We start from the raw sequence: 19,654 nt of genomic DNA, 5'->3' as shown, positions 1-19,654 counted from the left end.
AATTTGCTGTGTACAGTTCAGAAGAAGAGGACGGTGGCCAGAAGCTCTTCATTTTGTGAATGGGCTCAAAACACTGCACACCTTAGTATTTATCCCCTTGATGTTTCTTGTATCAATAAAACACAATAAAATACTAAATTCTACATGAAAGTGTGAGCCCATCTCATTTTTTTCCTACTGGTGATTGAATGAGCATCCTTTATATTTTTCTAAACTAGAACATTAGAGAACTTGGCATGTGTGGCTTCTTACCATTGAGTGGAATTCGTTTTGAGAAGGGAGCAGTGGAAAGGAGACAAAAAAAAAATTGGGCTGCCAAATAATGTCAACTGTACCCTAGAGATAAAACAACCGTTGATCTTCCTGGTGGGTATCTGTAGTTACTCATGACTTGGAGAATGCAAGGAAATAAAAAATCTACACAGCACGGGCCCAAATCGTAGCCTCGTATAGCACTGTTTCTTTCTCCAGTAGGCTAGTGTCATGGTACCTTGGAAAACTGCTCTTTTAAAAGTATGATAGTCTTTTAATTACTGTTGGATCCTATTAGCTAGCATTTTGGTGAGAATTTTGACACCCATGTTCATCAGGGATACTGGTCTGTAAATCTCCTTTTCAGTGGGAGCTATGTCTGGTTTTGGGGTCAAGATAACGCTGGCTTCCTAGAGTTTGGAAGTTTTCCTTCCATTTCTATTTTTTGAAATAGCTTCAGAAGAATAGGTATTAAATTCCTCTTTAAGTGTTTCATAGAATCACCCAGCCCTGGACTCCTATTTGTTGGGAGATTTTTGATGAATGCTTCGATTTCCTTGCTGGTTATGGGTCTTTGCAGGTTTTCAATTTCTTCCTGTTTCAGTTTTGGTAGTTTATAAATCTCTAGGGAGGCACCCATTTCTTCCAGATTGCCTAATTTGTTGGCACAAAGCTGCTCATAATATGTTTTCTTTTTTTTAAGATTTTATTTATTTATTCATGAAAGACACAGAGAGAGGCAGAAAGACAGGCAGAGGGAGAAGCAGACTCCATGCAGGGATCCTGATGCAGGACTTGATCCCCGGACCAGGATCACGCCCTGAGTGGAAGGCAGATGCTTAGCTCCCCAGGCGTTCCTCATAACATGTTCTTATAATTGTATTTCTTCAGTGTTGGTTGTGGTCTCTCCTCTTTCATTCATTATTTTATTTATTTGGGTCCTTCCCTACCGGTGATTTAATGAGCATCCTTTACATTTTCTTTTTGGCAAGTCTGGCCAGAAGTTTATCAGTCTTATTGTTTCAAGAACCAGCTCTTAGTTTCATTGATCTGTTCTTGTGTTCTTTTGGTTTCTATTTCATTGATTTCTGCTCTAATCTTTATTATTTCTCTCTCCTGCTGGGTTTAGGCCTTATTTGTTGTTCTTTCTCCAGCCTCTTTAGGTGTAAGGTTAGGTTGTGTATTTGAGACCTTTCTTGTTTTTTGAGATAGGCCTGTATTGTTATATACTTTCCTCTTCGGACTGCCTTTGCTGCATCCCAAAGGTTTTGAACAGTTGTGCTTTCATTTTCATTTGTTTCCATGAATTTTTAAAATTTTTAATTTCCTAGTTGACCCATTCATTTTTTAGCAGGAGATGCTCTTTAACCTCCATGTATTTGAGTTCTTCCCAAATTTCCTCTTGAGACTGAGTTGCAGTTTCAAAGAATTGTCTGAAAACACGCAGGGAATGATCCCAATCTTTTGGTACTGGTTGAGACCTGATTTAGGACCCAGTATGTGATCTATTCTGGAGAATGTTCCACGCACACTCAAGAAGAATGTGTATTCTGTTGTTTTAGGATGGAATGCTCTGAATATATCTGTGAAGTCCATCTGTTCCAGTGTGTCATTCAAAGCCCTGTTTCGTCGATCTGCTGCTTAGACGATCTGTCCCAATTGCACCACTAGGTGCAGATGTAGTGATCCTACGGTGCACCCGCACCCCAGCATTTACAGTAGCAATGTCCAAATAGTGAACTCTGGAAAGAGCCCAGATGTCCATCGACAAAGGAATGGATAAAGAAGATGTGGAATGTGATACTACTCAGCCACCAAAAAAATGAAATCTTGCCATTTCCAATGATGTGGATGAAACTAGAGGATATTATGCTAAGTGAAATAAGTCAATCAGAGAAAGACAATTATCATATGATCTCACTCATATGTGGAATTTAAGAAACAAAACAGTATCATAGGGGAAGAGAAGGAAGAGTAAAACAAGATGAAATCAGAGAGGGAGGCAAACCATAACTTATGACTCTTAATCATAGGACTCAAGCCATAGAGACTCTTAATCAGTTTGTTTCCTTCATCGTAGGAAACAAACTGAAGGTCGCTGGAGGGGAAGTGGTTGGGGAACAGGGTAACTGGGTGCTGGGCATTAAGGAGGGCATGTGATGTCATGAGCCCTGGGTGTTATATAAGACTGATGAATCAATGACCTCTACCTCTGAAACAAATATTATATGTAAATTAATTGAATTTAAATAAAGTTTTTAAAAAGTATAATAGCCATATATTAGTTTAAAAATATATACAGATTCCAAAATCAACAATTTACCACTAGAACTTGGAGAACCTGGTAACAGCAAGATTGAAAGGTTTGAGGTTGCTAGTAAAAGAACATACTAATAATTTTTTACATTAAGGATTACAGGTGTGATTGTATAAATAATAGTAATTAATCACCTAAGTTAAATTGAATTATGCTGTAGTAGCAAACATTTCCAGATCTCAGTGACTTCATACAACAAAAATCTTATTTCTTATCCTTGCAAAGTCATGTGGGTGTGTGGGCAACGCACTTCCTGTGCTGGTTCAGTGTCCCAGCCTGCTGTGGCACTTAAATATCAAATGTGATTCACACTATTTTGATGGCAGGGAGAGCACCCTGGAGAATTTCATGCTGCCAGTTAAATGCTTTTGCCCTGACACTTCTCACATTTTATTGGCCAAAGCGAGGTTTATGGCCAGAGTCCTTCACTTTGTATGTGTGCAAAGGGGGAGAACTGGAAATAATAGTGAATAGCATTAATGTCTACACTCATCCAGCTACCCGAGGAAAACTCTAAAAGAGAGATGGAAACATATAGGGCAAAGTTAGAAGACAAGGTGCCAAAGTATTGGATAAAGTAGCAATGAAAAGTATGAATTGATTTAAAAACAGAAACAGGGATGCCTGAGTGGCTCAGTTGGTTAAGCATCTGCCTTGGCTCATGATCCCTGGGTCTGGCCTCCGGGGGAGGGGGGGGGTAGTGGGGATAGGAGGGGTCAGAGGGCGGTCCCTGATCAGTGTGGAGTCTGCTTCTCCGTCTCCCTCTGTTCTGAATACACCCTTTTCCTCTCTCACACACATGATCTCTCTCTCAAATAAAGAAAATTTAAAAATAAATAAATAAAAAATAAAAACAAAAACATACAAAAACCCCTTAGCTTGAAGATCTAACTCCTCATCTCCCTCAAATACCTTTAAAAAGAGAATGAATAAGTAATATTTGATCTTTTTGGTAGCTCAACGTATTTTCAGATTAAGACACCAAATTTTGTAAGACTAGGGAAAAAATATCTATAGGTGAAAAACTTAATATAAAATGGGAACAGAAGCTTCTTTGTTTTTTTCAAATCCTGAGGAGAGAGGACTGGAGGTCCATGCAGAATCATTTTAGTAGAATGGTCTTCAGTAGAAAGCCAAAACCTTCGAAAATTTTAATAAAAGGGTTTAAAAGAGAAAGCCATATTAGGAAAGAGTGAGAAATATTTCATATTCTTCCAAATTTAATACTTGCAGGGCAAACTTCTAAGCTTTATCACTAAAATTTCAGTGGCATGTCATTTTGAAAGGGCTACCAAGGCACAGAATGTTTCATTAGTTTAATAAGGATTCCTGAAAAATTGTGGCTACTCCCAAAACCCAAGAGCAGGACAACATTAGGACTTTCACGGGCCCTAGGCACCTTGTGTGTCCTTCACCCGTGAAAAAATACTGAAAATTATATTTTACAATTGTTTTAGTATAATTACTAGCATAATACAGACTGGATTATTTTTTCTAATTTTAAAAGGAATTAAAACATTTTCACATAAACACCTAGAAGTATCATAGGCTCTAGGCACAATGACCAAATGACTCTTGGGCTCAGGCTAACAGCGCGCAGACAAGACAAACAAGGATTGCATTATGTCCACTGAAGAGACTATGGCTTACAGAGGAAAGAACTCATCCACCCCAGTTAACACTGATGCATGTAAAAACTTTTAAAAATGAATTGCTTTCACCACCTAAATTCTGGATTTTTGTTGTTAGGGTGGAATTACTGTCTTAAATTCCCTAGCAACTCAAATTGTGAACATAATAAGTTATGAAATCTTTATGTATTACTTTTACTTGAGTAGTAACAGAGGACAATTAGGATATTTCTTCAACTTTTTCTCAACATACCTAATATCTACATTTTTTTCAGAGTATACGTATATCTCTGTGGATACAGGTCATTATACGTAAGTCAGTAGTTTGATTTTTTAAAAATAGAGTATAATTATGCAAATGAGAATGTCACCAAGTACTGAAATTTGCTGACATGATAGGTCAGCTGATTCATTGGTTATATACTTTATCATTTTTAAGAGATTAAAATGAACAGTATTGACATTTTCCTTTGTAGTCAGCAGTGATGAATGTCTTAAAAACGATATTCCACTAGCTTTCCAACGGCCAACAAAGAACTATCTGTAAGACAGCATTTAAAAAGAGCCAGAAATTCTACTGTATCTGCTAGGTACTAACACCACTGACTAATATCATCAAAGTAATGAGAATAAAGATGAGATTACAGCATGTAAGGAATTGGGGAAGCACAAATTAAAAGGAAGAATCATAAAATAAATAAAACTATAAAATATAACCTGGCCAGTTACTGACTTCGTGTGGCTCTAATGATGTACATACTTCTTGAAAAATGACTGCATTTGAAAGAAGTGGGATTAGTTCCCCCAGGCTCCTCCACTTCCCCTGTGATTATATAAGGAAATTCCAGCAGGCAGGGCTGGAATGGTGGGGGCGGGGTGGGGGGCGGAGGGTGGAGACTGGAATCACTGAGCTGCTTTCAAAAGCCCACACTTACCTTGTCTGGCCTCAAGCAACGAATGATAAGCATCCTTTGAAACTCATTTGCTTTATCTTCCCAATTTTCAGGAAAAACCTCATGATGTGGTTCCTAAAATTACAGTAGATATAATTCAGTGTTATTTTAGAGATTATTTCTAAAGAGAAGAGCCTTTGACTTAGAAGCGGATTTTTAGAGAAAGCATAAAATGACTAAATGAAATCAAGAATACTAATGTAAATTTTATTAGGCTAGGGTAAAGTTATGAAATAAGGAATGAAAAGAAAATTTAAAACACCACAAAGGAATCAAAACTAGGACATGAATTAAGCAGGTTAATGTCAATATGAATACTAATCATTAGACAAAATGAAACCTGTTATTAAAAAATGTGCATATGGAGTTTTCCCATTATTTCTCCAAAGGCATTTTAAAAACTACCATCATCATCTATTTATAAAAAATAAATATTTATTACAAAGGAAGCAAGAAAGGCATCATACTTAAATTTATTCTATTTCCTGTTTTGAACAATGTTTTGGTGTCTTTCTTATAAAGGTATATTTGAAACTGTATATAGTAAGAAGCAGCCAAAAGAGAGAACTATTAAAAATATACAAGAAGAGAAGCATTAAGATCCCAGGAGGGGTAAACTCAAAAAAAAGTGGGGGGAGCTTTTGTAATTTTAACATTGTAAGAAAGGCTATGTGGTATCTCATATTAGAAACCTCCAAGCTTGTCTTTTCCAGTTTGGGGCCATTGTAAATAATGCTGCTATGAATATATTTGCACAGGTGTTTTTGTGGGATTTATTTTCATTTCTCTTGAATAAATATATGAGTGAAATTTCTAGGTTAAAAGGATTGGTGATGGGCAGCCCGGGTGGCTCAATGGTTTAGTACCGCCTTCAGCCCAGGGCCTGATCCTGGGGATTCAGAATCGAGTCCCATGTCGGGATCCCTGCATGGAGCTTCCTTCTCCTCTGCCTGTGTCTCTGTGCCTCTCTCTCTCTCTCTCTCATAAATAAATAAAAATTTAAAAATAATAAAATAAATCTCCAAGCTTCATTCAGCATAGTGAATAAAATTTCTATTTGAAGTTAGAATGAAGTACTCACAAAACATATTTGTCTGTAGGAAATATATTTTTATTATTAATAGGGAGAAGTCCAAAAGAGATCCAGTCCAAAATATTTACATTTATGTATAGATACAATCTGTCACATATAATACAAGTAGGTAACCAAATAAAAATGTTCTTCACATATCTCACTCTTTCCTTCCCCTTCCCATCTTCCTCAAAGACAGCTCTTGCATATTAAACCCAAGAAAGCAGGAATAAAGAAGTGGAAAAAAATAATTGCAAATTGATAAAATATTAGCCCTTGTGCTAAAAAAAAAAAAATTTTTTTAAAAATTGAAGGCAGGCAACAATTTCTACATGTTCCGGAAGGGAAATTGTTTTACATTTTGTGTTGACTATAATAGTCTCCAATTAGCAAGATAGGATTCCATGAAAAATTGTTGGAGAACTATTAGCTTTTCCTTCTGAAGGGGAGGTGGAAATTTTCTTCTATCCAAGGTTCTTCTAGCTGGAGTACAAATTAAATTTACGGGAAACAGATTAATAGGAGCAAAAAACCCCAAAGTTTGATTACATGTACATGAAGGCCCAATAATGAAATGAGACTTAAAGAAAGGATCAAGGCAAGTAGCTTTTATACCTTCCAGACTAATAAGAGACCATAAATCTGTGAGAAATTGACAGGAAAAAGAAAATTTAACTTTGGGAGTTTCAGTTAGTAGGGAATTCTGAACAGAATTCGGGCTGGGGGAGTAAATTAGTAAAAAGCAACAAGCCTTGTTGAAAAAGCTTTCTAAGCTCTAAATTTCTGGTCTCTGGTGATTAGGATGTGTTTTTACCTTCTGGTAGAGGAAGAAGACCTTTCACATGGGACATGTATTTCCTGTTCTCAAGGGGACTAAGAGTCCTTCTTGTACAGGCTGTCACTTAAGTAACTTTTATTCAAAATAATCCATATGCCAAAGCGGCACATTTTGGGTAGCTTCTCCTTGATCCCTACACCTCATGTCAAATGACAAAAATGTTTACTAGCTAATACCTTGCATTCTAGCTTATATCTGTATTTATAACCTGCGTTCAGAAAATCTAAATAATAACTCTTTTGTAAACATTTTTTTTAAAGATTTATTTATTTTAGGGAGAGAGAGAACATGAGCTGAAAGGGCACTGGAAGAGGGAGAGAGAATCTCAAGTAGACTTCACACTGAGTGTGGAGCCCAATCCCACGACCCAAAGATCATGACCTGAGCTGAAACCAAGAGTTGGACACTCAATCAACTGTGTCACTCAGGTGCCCCTGTAAAAAATTTGGCACCCCCAAACTTGGGGCTCAAACTTACAATCCCAAGATCAAGAGTCACATGGTCTACCCACTGACCCAGCCAGGTGCCTCTCTTTTGTAAGCTTTTTAACTCACCTGCTACTATGATTGCATAGTCTAAATTGTTAATAAATAAAAACTTGGCATGGGAAATAAAAAAGAATATTTTAAGGAACATGCACTCCGCACAATTCAGGGATTTAAACAGAAGTTCAGAGGAAAACCACCAACTTAGAAGGTGGGGATAATATAAATCTAAACCTTGATTTCAACATCTGACCAGTTGTTTAAAGCTTACTTAAATTTTGTTTTTATTCAAAGATAAGAATAAATTATTTGCATTATTTTCTCCATTTAAAAACTTTGGAATAAGCAAGAGGGTTAAAACATACCAAACTATCATACACTTTTTTCCATCCATCCTTTAAGTGCATAAACTCCCTACGAATGGTTTTGAAGGAAGGTAAATCATCTAGTCGACATATTTCATCCCATGATTTTTGGGGAAGCCACGTGCAAGGGTTGGCATGAGGATTATCCAACCCAATGCCACCAGTCAGCAGAAATCTCCACTCGGCTTTATTAATCTTTGGAAAACAAAGTAGCATGAAGAGTCAGAAATGAATTCATTACATACATAAGAAATTTAAACCATTTTCAAAGAATTGGCTGTTGATTTTTCAGTCCTAGGTATGGTCCTTGTGAAATTCTATATCGACTGGTATAGCAGCTCAGTACTTATTCATAAGAAACCAATCCATCCATTATAACCAGCTTTCAAAATAGTTCCATTCTAGATAGCTATTTTTTTGATAATGCTCCTCCAGAATTATTAATCTAAACATAAAAGTTTCACTAATCTAAATACAAAAATTCTATCTGAGTATATGTTTTTTTCTCAAATGTCCGCTTAGAGTTTTACAGGCTCTAAAAATTGTGGGAAGACAGGAGGGAGAGGCGGGTGGGTGGTGGTATCAGCAAAACAAGTGAACGGACCTGGGAGATACTGGCTTCCAGTATGAAATGAGTAAGTCACAGTAATAAAAGGTACAGCATCAAGAATATAGTCAATGGTACTGAAATAGCATGATGTGGTGGCAGATGGTAGTCACCCTTGGCTGTATAGAACTGATGAATCACTATGTGGTGCGTTGGAAACTAAAGTAATATTGTGTATCAACTATATTCAATAAATAAAAATAAAAATGAATAAACTAAAAATTTTAGGAAGACAACATCATCAATCTGTCATATTTTCAACTATTTTTCATAAAATATAATGAGGTACTGCTACAAAACTTTTGCAGGAAATTCAAGAATAAAGCCTCTACTCCTTCAGAATTCGACCAATGCATCACCTAATGAAATCAATGAATCTTAAACACCGAAGGGAATAAAATAGTGAATTTACACAGTACCTCTCTTTTATTCTTACAGTGCTTCTTATATTTTAATTGAACAGATTTGAAATATAACAAAAATTTATGAGAGGTATTGTTAAGCCCAAATGGTTAGACTCGACTAATTTGCACAAGTTCTTAAAAACGTTACCATTTATATGATTACTTGGTGTAAATTTATCAACATGTTTGGTACATTTATAAGCAGACCTATATGTAATTCTAATAGAAACTATTTTAAACTAAAACATGCATAAATTTAAGTAATAATTACAGAGTGAACTTTGCTTTATTTATTTTTCACCTCCGTAAAATTCAGTCTAGTTTTGAGGTCTTGCTTTAACCGTAATTATTGTTTATTTACAACCCTTTTGTATGTATATACACACACACACACACACTCAAATTAGTAAATTAGCAAATCCATGTTATTCTTTTTTCTAAAAATTTTACCAGTACTGACCGCACGTTCATGTAGTAGCAGATTTATAGTAAGACAAAAGGAAAAGAGTAGCTTATCCTTCTCAAAGAGTGATCGGCAGACATTAACATACAGGGAGTAAGTAAAGTGATCCTTGAGAATTTGAAGCCTACAGGTCAACAGAAAGACAAGGGAATAAATAAAAATGCATTATACCTTAAAGAAAATGCCTTTAAGGAAACCTATTGTAAACCATTTAGATGTATATCCTTCTAATAAGCTTTCTGGCCAATTACCCCCAAAACAATCAAGAATCATCATTAACTAGGTGCACCAATTTGAGAGCTATGCAATGTAGAAACACTTCAGTAGAATTGCATTTTACTGTTGATTGATTTTTTTAAAAGAAACTTAATCTTTCTTTTGGATAAAAGTCAATGCATGGTACATTAATCTATTTTAAAGATTTGTGGACTATTTTTAGCTATAAAGAATTTCTTGGGGTAAAATTTGATTTTCTTATTCTGCAGATGCTTCCAAACATTCTATATTATATATTAAATTAATAGCTTCTTTATTAAATTAACATTTGTAGTGTGCTACTCTGCTCATGAATCTATAAAAGCTGGAGAAAGCACAAAACTTGATAAACTACATGTTTATTTACCACATTGACGGAAACATGGAAATATAAATAATCACAATATTTGTAACTAACAACTTTCTCTTAAGTGCTAACATATGTTTTCTGTATTCATAGCAATTCCTTATGTGAATATAATACTTTAAGCATTTTCATTTAATTATGTCATAAGGAAAATAAACTTCATCATTGAAATATTTCTAGGTTATAATAGTGGTAATAGAAATGAACAGTTGGCTGAAAACCTTTGCAGAGAGTTAATGATTGACAATGGCCCAAACTAAGCAGATTAATTTAACTGAAGGAAAAATTAGTATAGTTTGATTTTGGCTAAGCAAAATTCTACCAATGTTTCTTAATGTGTCTTGAAAGAATAATCTATCAGTACCACCATATCTTGGCTATTTTCAGACTGATATTCTAGGCTACCGAACAGTTCAGCTCTATTTTTTTCCTTACTTGTCTATTCTTTAATTATTTTGTCCCCTGCCAGCATTCTCATTAAAAAAAAAAAAAAAAAAACAACAACAAATTGATGTATTTTATTTCTAGTTGAGAAAACCCTCTGAAAAAGGGCTTGGTAGAGAGGGCTTTGAAACTAGTTGCTGAAATATAGTTGAATTCTCTGAAGATTTAAAATAATCATACTATTCTTGTCCCTATTTTTATGCTAATCATGGTCTTTTCACACTTGGCATTTAATTTGTCTCATCTGTAACAGTGCAATTAATACAGGGTAGCTCAGATTTGGTCTTTCTAAAATAAAATAAAAATGCACCTTAAAACAAATTTCCGCTTATAGAGAGGAAGATTGAGGGAAAAATTATAAGGGTCACTGGTATTAGAAATTCAAGTTCAGACTCATTAGTGGTAAAAATGCAGATTAAAATACAATTTTTTAATAATCTGTTACAGTGAAAAAGTAGATAAAAATGATCATTTTCAATGCTGATGCATGAGACAGGGTTATAAGATCATTTGTGTCACTCTGATAGAGTTGTATATTTGAATAACCATCCAAGGTTCTGAAAGAAGTAACTACCTTTGTCCTAATTTGGGGGTTCTAGCCTATAGAAATAATTAACAATGTGGATGTTTTTATTTATTGTAATATTATTTATAATTTGAAAGCTGGAGATTACTTTTGAATCTTACAGTAAGAAAATTATAGCACATTCATAAAATGGTGTATTGTGCAACCACTAAAAATTATGTTTCAGAAGAGTCTTTAATAACATGGGAAAAATTATCTTGATAGAAGTGGAAGGAAAAGAAAAAGGAAACTGTGCATGTGTGTGTATACACTTACATAGTTTTCTGAGAGAGATTTTACTTTGGTCCCTGTAACAAAGCTATATCTTTGTTAGATTTTTGTTTCTGTACTTATGTGTTTTTTGCTACAGGTATTTATTTTCTAATTAAAAATTTGATTAAAAAAAACAGGTGATCCAAATTACGATGGCTATTTCACAGTATACATATTTATATATATGGCTATGTCATAGCAGTCATAATGTATGTTTGGTATAATAGTTAAGAATTATTATGAATAAAAATATTAGAAGGTAAACAAAAATGAAATATGTTTCCATAAAAGGAAATAAGAGATAATTTTACTAGTTGCTATAAGTTTATACCATTAAACACCATCAGTTTATCCTATCTACCCCCTCCTCCTGGCAACCATCATTTTACTGTTGTTTTTTGTTTTTAGAGGTATGAATTTTTTTCTGATTCCACATATAAGGGGTATCCACAGTACTTCTCTTTTTCTGATTTATCTTGGTTAGCACAGTGTGGTAACCAATGTTACCATATATACATATATGCAATATATATATATGACATATTGACGTATATACAATGTCAATGTCGATCAATGTCACAAATGGCAGACCATGGACACGCAGGACAATGAAAATAGACACCAATAGCATGCCACTTATAAAAAATCAACTCCCAATGGGTCAAAGATGTAAACTTAAGACCTGATACCTTAAAACTCCTAGAAGAAAACATAGGGAAGAAACCTATCAATGTTGATTTCAGCACTGATTTTCTTGAACATGACACCAAAAGCACAAACATAAGTAAAAATCAATAAATGGGACTAATTCAAACCCAAAAGCTTCTGCACAGCAAAAGAAACAATTAACAAAATAGTGCCAAGAAATAAACCTATGCTTATATGGGCAATTAATCTGTGACAAAGGAGGCAAAAATACACAATGGGGGAAAAGACAGTCTTTTCAACAAATGGTGCTGGGAAAACTGGACAGCGACTTGTAGAAGAATGAAACTGGGCCATTTTCTTACACCAAAAGTAAACTCATAATGGATTAAAGATCTCAATGTGAGACCTGGAACCATAAAACTCCTAGAAAAAAACAGGCAGTAATTTCTTTCATATTGGCCTTAGCAACATTTTTCTAGATATGTCTCCTTGGGCAAGGGAAACAAAACCAAAAATAAACTATTGGGACTACAGAAATTAAAAAATAAACAAAGAATGAAGCACAGTGAAGACAACTATCAACACAAAAAGGCAACCCAGTGAACGGGAGAAGTTATGCACATATGATACGTCTGATGAGGGATTACTAAGCAAAATATATAAACAACTTCTACAGCTTAAAAACCAAAAACTCAAATAACCTGATTAAAAATAGGCAGAGGATCTGAACAGACATTTTTCCAAAGACATACAGATGTCAAACAGACACATGAAAAGATGCTCAACATCACTAATCACCCAGGAAATGCAAATCAAAACCACAATGAGGTATCACTGGACACTTTTCAGCATCACTAGAATCAGAAAAACAAGAAGTGTTGGTAAGGATGTAGAACAAAAGGAACCCTGTGCCCTGCTGGTGGGAATGTAGAGTGGCACAGCCACTGTGGAAAACAGTAAGGAAGTTCCTCAAAAACATTAAAATAAAAATTTTAAAATAGTAATTCCACTCTTAGGTATTTACCCATAGAAAATGAAAACAGTAATTTGAAAAGATATATACGCCTCTATGTTTACTGCTGCATTATTTACAAGAGCCAAGATATAGAAGCAACCCAAGTGCCTATTGACGGATGGATGGATAGAGAAAATGGGGGGTACACATATAGATACAATGGACTATTCCTCAGCCATAGAAAAGAATGAGATCTTGCCATTTGTAACAACATGGAGGGACCTAGAGGATATGATGCTAAGTGAAATAAGTTGGACAGAGAAAGACAGATACCATAAGATTTCACTCCTATGTGGAATCTAAAAAACAAACCAAACAAACAAAATGCAGAAACAGACCCATAAATACAGAGAAGTGATGGTTGCCAGAGGGGAGGGTGTTGGGAGGACGGGCAAAATGAGTGAAGGGGAGTGGGAGATACAGGCTTCCAGTTATGGAATGAGTAAGTCATGGGAATAAAAGGTACCGCATAGGGAGTAAGTCAGTGGCATTGCAACAGCGTTGTACGGTGCCAGATGGGAGCTACACTCGCGGTGAGCACTACATCTAGAGAAAGTGAATCACTGTGTTGTACACCTGAAACTAATGCAACATTGTGTGTTAACTATACTTCAAAACGAGCAAACAAAAAAAAAACCCCAAAGGAAAACAAAACAAAGGGCAACCATGAGAGAAAATTTTTGCAAACCGTATGTCAGATTAAGAATTAAGGTGCAAAATATACAAAGAGCTAACAATAACACAAAAACAATCTGACTTAAAAATGGGCAGAAGACCTGAATAGACATTTTCCTAAAGAGGACATCAGAATTGGTAACAGGCACGTGAAAAGCTGCTCAGCATCACTAATTACCAGGGAAATGCAGATCAACACCACGAGAGATCACCTCCCCTCCTAACAGAACGCAAGAGATAATAGGTGGTGGCCAGTACGTGGGGAAAAGGGAACGCCTCCACAACTCACGTGTGGTTCTCCTCTGGCTCAAGCCAGTTTGCTAGCACAGATGGTCACTTCAATTAGCAAATAAATTTAGGATGAGATTTCTGCCTTTCTGCAATCTCTTAGTGGACTGCCTGTGATGTGCAACACATTCTGGTTTAATGGTACCGCGTGATAAAATTGTTTTCTTTCTCTACTACATTTGTAAGGAAAATTTCTGGGTTGAGAAAATATTTTGCTTGGATACTTCTGCAACAATATACCAGCACAATGGAAGTGAATAAACCACTGCACTACACAAAACACTATGAATTTCACAAATGAAACGTTGAGTATGAGATGCCAGACAAACAAGCGCACACACTGTGATCCCATTCATGAAGTTCTGCTACAACAGGCAAAACTAATTTATGGTGTTGGAAATCAGGACCGTCTTTAGCTTGGTGGAAGAGGTTTGGTTAGTTACTAGAAGGGGACACAAAGCCGGGTTTCTGGGCTGTCTGTAACCTTCTGGGTCTTGATCCCGGTGCTAGTTACACAGGTTTGCTCAGTCATGAAAGTTGAGCAAAGGGGATCCCTGAGTGGCTCAGTGGTTTAGCGCCTGCCTTTGGCCCAGGGCATGATCCTGGAGTCCCGGGATCGAGTCTCATGTCGGGCTCCCGGCATGGAGCCTGCTTCTCCCTCTGCCTGTGTCTCTGCCTCTCTCTATCATTCATAAATAAATAAATAAATAAATAAATAAATACATACATACATACATAAATACATAAATAAATAAATCTTAAAAAAAAAAAGGTGAGCAAATACTCTGATTTCTGCATGCTTCTGAGTGTATACTAACAATTTCTGTGAAAGTTTTCAAATATGCTTTCCTATTTACTCTTTAGTTGGTTCCAGAATTATACTTTCAGGCTCACTAGAGGCATGAATAGGATTTTCACTGTATTAAAATTAAGGGATTTTAAGTAAAAAAGACACATTTTATTTTCTAGATTTCATCCTAATCTCATATCTGGGTAAAAGGATTTGATTTTCCATAAATCATAAGGGACTATAGTCATAGTTATGAAGAAACATGTCATATGTGTGGATGAGTTCTAATTTGATGAAACAAGTCATAATAAAGGAACCAATAATTAGTTGTAAAGCAAAAAATTGTTCTGATTTTTAACTCTTGTACATAAAACATGTCTTTAAGCAGCAGAGCAAAGAAATTTTCTTCTCTAGATTCCAGCAGATACTTTTTTTTTTTTTTTTTTTTAGGATTTTATTTATTTATTCATGAGAGAACACAGAGAGAGAAGTAGAGACACAGGAGAGGGAGAAGCAGACTCCACGCTGGGAGTCCTATGTGGGACTCGATCCCGGGACTCCAGGATCATGCCCTGAGCTGAAGGCAGACACTCAGCCACTGAGCCACCCAGGCGTCCGTACAGCAAATATTTCAATTTAAAAGTACTTAAGATGATAATATTTGGGTGACCTGGTTTTAAAAAGGTAGAGAAAAAGAACTGCAGTGAGAAACAAAACATTGTTTGCTATTGTGGCTCCATGTGATCAGTACTGTGATAAGTTCTGGGAATATTAGAAAAACAAACAAAACCGCCAAAACCCTTATCTCAGGGAACTCAGAACCTAGTATGAAAACCAGACATGCTTGTTTGATTAACTAACAATGCACATGGCTGGGAATGATTCGAAGAAAGGGAGCTAAAAAATCTTATTTTCTCTATTTCAGTAATCCCCTCCTACCCTTGAAAATTTCAGATTCTGGAAGGAATAGAGAAATAAATGAAACATTTTCAAATATCATAATATAAAAACATACTTTAAACTCCACCATCACATGTGTCTTCTTGAAGATGTCCACCTCCTATTTCTCACGGGCAGACAGCTGAGAAATTGTATGCTAAGCCATGTGCTGGTCTTTACACCTTTATTGATCTCAAATTCAAGGTTGTAAAATAATGATACTAACAAGAAACTACTCAGTTTAAGAATATTCAAAATTTAGCAGAGTTCTACATGGTAAATGAAAGGAATTCAATTCAGATTGTCAGGAGGTTCTCATTTTGAATCTCTAAAAACTAATTCTTCACTGCCAAGTGATAAGTATTAAACTGAATTTCCTTTGTGGGTATGAGCAGTCAAGAAACTGAAGTACCTCGCTTCCTACTGATCAATAAAGTTGGAGAGTGCAATGATTGCAATGAGCAATTTTCTTTGTTCAAGAGGTAATTTCGTGTTAGAGCTCATTAAAAATATGTTTTAATACCAAACTAAAACTTACCTGATAATAAATGAAATTCTACTCTCTCATACATTTAGTGTTATGTAAGGTCCTAATCCCTTTATTACGATAGTCAACTGGAAAATAAGGTATTTTACGTAAATAAGAATAACCCAACTAATCACAATAAGGTATTTTTTAAAACCCTGTTACTTGACAAACTGTAACTATGTGACTTTTGGAATGCGAGTTTACAGAAGGTAAGAGTCCCGTCTTTTCAAGGTCTTAACCATTCTTTCCAAACCTCCAATCACAAATACTTTTGGTAAATGATAAGCAGAGATAAGTGTCCTCTCTTTAGAATGACATTATAATCCTATCTCCCTGTAAATGACTTCCTGGCAGGCTGAATTTGGCCACACTTATTCCTTTTCTCACCCTCAAATTTATTTCTAGCACGATGATTAATCAAGCCCACATTAGCTATAAGAGTCATGCTCACAGCATTTCTGTAACAGCAGTGAGAGCCACCAATTACTATTGCATTTTCATGCAGTAATAAATAAATAATAAATAGTAATAGTCAGTAGTAATAGTCAGTATATTTATAAATAATAAATATAATAGTCAGTAATGAATAGTATTTCTTTTCCATACCTTTTTACTAAAATTTCTGATTTCTCTGAATTTTCGATAGACAGGATATAAAGATTAATAAACCAGGTCAGTGAGTATTGGTACATGGGCTCGATGTTAGCTAGGTCGGCAATAGAGAAGAACAGGATGGTGGAATGGATGGCGATAGGCCGATAGCCCATGCGGGTGCTATCAATCTTCTTCTCTGTCTCTTCAGCTACTTCCTGCTTTTGAGAAATCTCATTAGCCAAAGCCTTGGAGGAAGATAATATCTTAATAGCAGTTTCATCTTCTAATATATTGCCTTCAGAAGATGAAAGAACTTCTAAAATCTTGTCCTCTATTTCCTTTAACTGCCTGGAATAAAACACAATTTTCGCAGAAGAAAAAAGAAATCGTTTAAAATCCCTTCACGCACACATTCTTGTATGAGAAACAAAGAGCTTGTAACCCAAGAAATGCATCACTTTGTGACAAATACCCGTAACGGTGATATTGTATAATTAATTTCTTATCTTGCAAAATGTCAGAAAGACAGGCCTTTCTGCTCCACTTCTCTTCCCGACCATCATTTGCTTGGTAACTAGAGGGAGAAGTGTAAGCCCATCAAGTATCTCAGCCCTGAGTGAATGAAAGCATCGCTCCATTTATTTTCTAAAATTTTTCATGACTCCTGGAGCTTCAGCCTTGGTGCCTATGCTAGAGATACTATGAGCAGAAACTGGGATGCAGAGTGTCCACTCGGACTGTGCTCCGGGGAAAACAGATAACATCAATTACATAATGAATACTACAACTTTCGTGCTAAAACGAGTCGTTGAAAATACATTGCCTTGATTGGTGGTAGGCCTTCCAGGGCTTCCAGGGGCTGAGAACTTGTATATAGAAATATACTCTTAGGCAGTTTTCTACATGAACACCACGGCATTGGGATGCCTTATCTTTTCCTCTTAAATCTTCCCCTTCGATGCATCTGCTAAATCTAACAAAATAGATCTTTAACATGTACTTTAATCCATTCTAAGTGATCCTGAAACAAGTAAGAACAATCCTGTGTTTTGCTTTGTTCTAGAGAGAAAGAGAGAGAGCGAGCACGCGAACATGTATGAGTGAGTAGGTGAGGATGGGAGGTGGGGGAAGAGAGAATCGTAAGCAGACTCTGCTGAGCACGGAGCCTGAGATCACGACCTGAGCTGAAATCAAGAGTCCAGTGCTTAACCGGCTGAGCCACCCAGTTGCCCCAACAATTCCGTGTTTTATAATGTTGGAAACCTTTTGTTTTCAGCTCCTTGTAGTATCAAGGCTTGCTTTTCTTCTTCAAGGTCTGGCCTCTCTCGTGCCACCACGATTCCCAATAGCTGATCTTGCATTCCCTCCGAAGTGATCATGAAGTTTAGTAATGTTACCTGTAAATGAAAGAATATACAAGAATTGCACGGTTGTTTTACTGAGAAAGCCTCTGCTTTTTTAAGTTCTGACCTTAAAATGGACTCGTTACTATAGTAGTATATGTGACAAGTGAAATTTGTAGACGTTTCTCATAGTCATAAACATAATATTTCAAAAGGTTTTGTTTGGTGATCAATTTATTCCTATTTCGAATGATCCAATTGTTGACAAACTGTTTAATCCCCAAGTCAGGGCAGCCCGGGGATCTCAGTGGTTTAGCGCCACCTTCAGCCCAGGGCGTGATCCTGGAGACCCGGGATGGAATCCCACGTTGGGCTCCCTGCATGGAGCCTGCTTCTTCCTCTACCTGTGTCTCTGCCTCCCTCTCTCTCTCTCTCTCTGTTTCTCATGAATGAATAAATCCCCAAGTCAATTGGAATCAGGTTGAAAACTACCCTTCATCCTGGCTGGATGAGCTGATTTACATGTTAGGGATCCTAACGGTGTCAAAAAGTAAAGGAAATCTTATCAAGTGAGATAGAGGGAAAAAGAACACTGTCATTACCTGTCATGAGTATACATGATATTTACAATGTGATGATCATATCACATACTAGGTAACGCATGATATACAATAGAATATTATAATGCGGCCGATTATACAATCATACGACAATATGACCAGTCACTATTGTGAACGAGGGAATGTGCTGTTTTAATGGTGTCCATCAAGGTGCGGTCTCTCAACACCTACTTTCTCTCCGTCTGTAATGACTCCTATAGGCTCTCTTTCCTACATCTTAAAGTTCCTCCTCCCCTGGTTCTTTCCTGGAAGTGGGAAAGTAATCACGCTAAGGTCTCTCTTTCACAAAGCAAATAAATAAGTCATTCTCTTGCTCCCCCTACAATCCCTTCCAGCAATGGAATGATCTCTCTCTGGGCCTTCACAACTATACTTAGTGATAATGGTATTCATATGTGCTTTCTGTCTCAGTCTCATTCCATTCTCCAGTGCCCTACCACCTGCTCTCATCCCAGCCTCCACACACCCATCAATACACACAGCAATAAGCTAGAAAAACTTCCTGGCTCTGGTCATCAAAGAACCCACAGATCAATAAACACTTACTTGACTGTTGCTTAATTTGACCCCACCCTCCACTCCAGCCTTTTTACACATCTCTTTTGCAATCTGCCTGCCCTCTGCCCTTGTGTCTTGAGTTGAGGTCTACCCTTAGGTCTTCAACGTCACCTCCCATGCCTCCTTTCACGTGCCTCTCATTTCTGCTCTGCTGAACTGATGGTGAAATCCCATGCACGCTGGCTGAAATCCCATTGCTACGCAGGGTAGCAATGCAGGGGCTTCAGCTCGGGCCGTTGGTGGGAGACTTTAGGTTCCCCCCCTCGCCTAGTAAGAGAATTTGAGGAGGTTCCCTCTGCAAGAATAGAGTGATTCTGTTTTTGTAAAAAAATGTCCCACCTGTGATCAGAAAGTGTAAAGTGCC

The 19,654-nt window shown here is 36.5% G+C and overlaps 1 protein-coding gene and 1 long non-coding RNA gene across 15 annotated transcripts in view; one reads left to right on the top strand and one right to left on the bottom strand.

Moving 5' to 3' along the window:
- The window catches only part of DNAH7 (dynein axonemal heavy chain 7), a 233,335-nt gene that overhangs the window by 41,391 nt on the left and 172,290 nt on the right, over positions 1–19,654 (bottom strand). For all 4 annotated transcript variants that reach the window (XR_013372697.1, XR_013372696.1, XM_077884754.1 and 1 more), the window contains exons 50-54: positions 18,033–18,166; positions 16,782–17,117; positions 9,385–9,511; positions 7,914–8,108; positions 5,136–5,228 (exon numbers count right to left, since the gene is read on the bottom strand). Coding sequence is in view for 2 of the 4 variants with exons in the window: in XM_077884754.1 (XP_077740880.1) it covers positions 5,136–5,228; positions 7,914–8,108; positions 9,385–9,511; positions 16,782–17,117; positions 18,033–18,166 (885 nt within the window). In the remaining 2 variants the exon portion in view is untranslated. The remainder of the gene's footprint in view (positions 1–5,135; positions 5,229–7,913; positions 8,109–9,384; positions 9,512–16,781; positions 17,118–18,032; positions 18,167–19,654) is intronic.
- Positions 1–19,654, top strand: part of LOC144305698 (uncharacterized) — a 136,406-nt gene that overhangs the window by 6,366 nt on the left and 110,386 nt on the right. For 2 of the 11 annotated variants that reach the window (XR_013372700.1, XR_013372699.1), the window contains exon 3: positions 4,476–4,512. The exons of 8 other annotated variants lie outside the window; for them this stretch is intronic. This is a non-coding gene — a long non-coding RNA (uncharacterized LOC144305698). Of the gene's footprint in view, positions 1–1,814; positions 2,518–4,475; positions 4,513–19,654 lie in introns of those variants that run through there. One more of the 11 variants, XR_013372708.1, reaches the window with a different exon arrangement.

The sequence above is a fragment of the Canis aureus genome, chromosome 36 (assembly GCF_053574225.1).
Source record: "Canis aureus isolate CA01 chromosome 36, VMU_Caureus_v.1.0, whole genome shotgun sequence".
In the NCBI taxonomy this organism is placed as follows: domain Eukaryota; kingdom Metazoa; phylum Chordata; class Mammalia; order Carnivora; family Canidae; genus Canis; species Canis aureus.
Note: the sequence above shows the minus strand (reverse complement) of the source record. Positions and strands in the feature narration are given on the sequence as shown.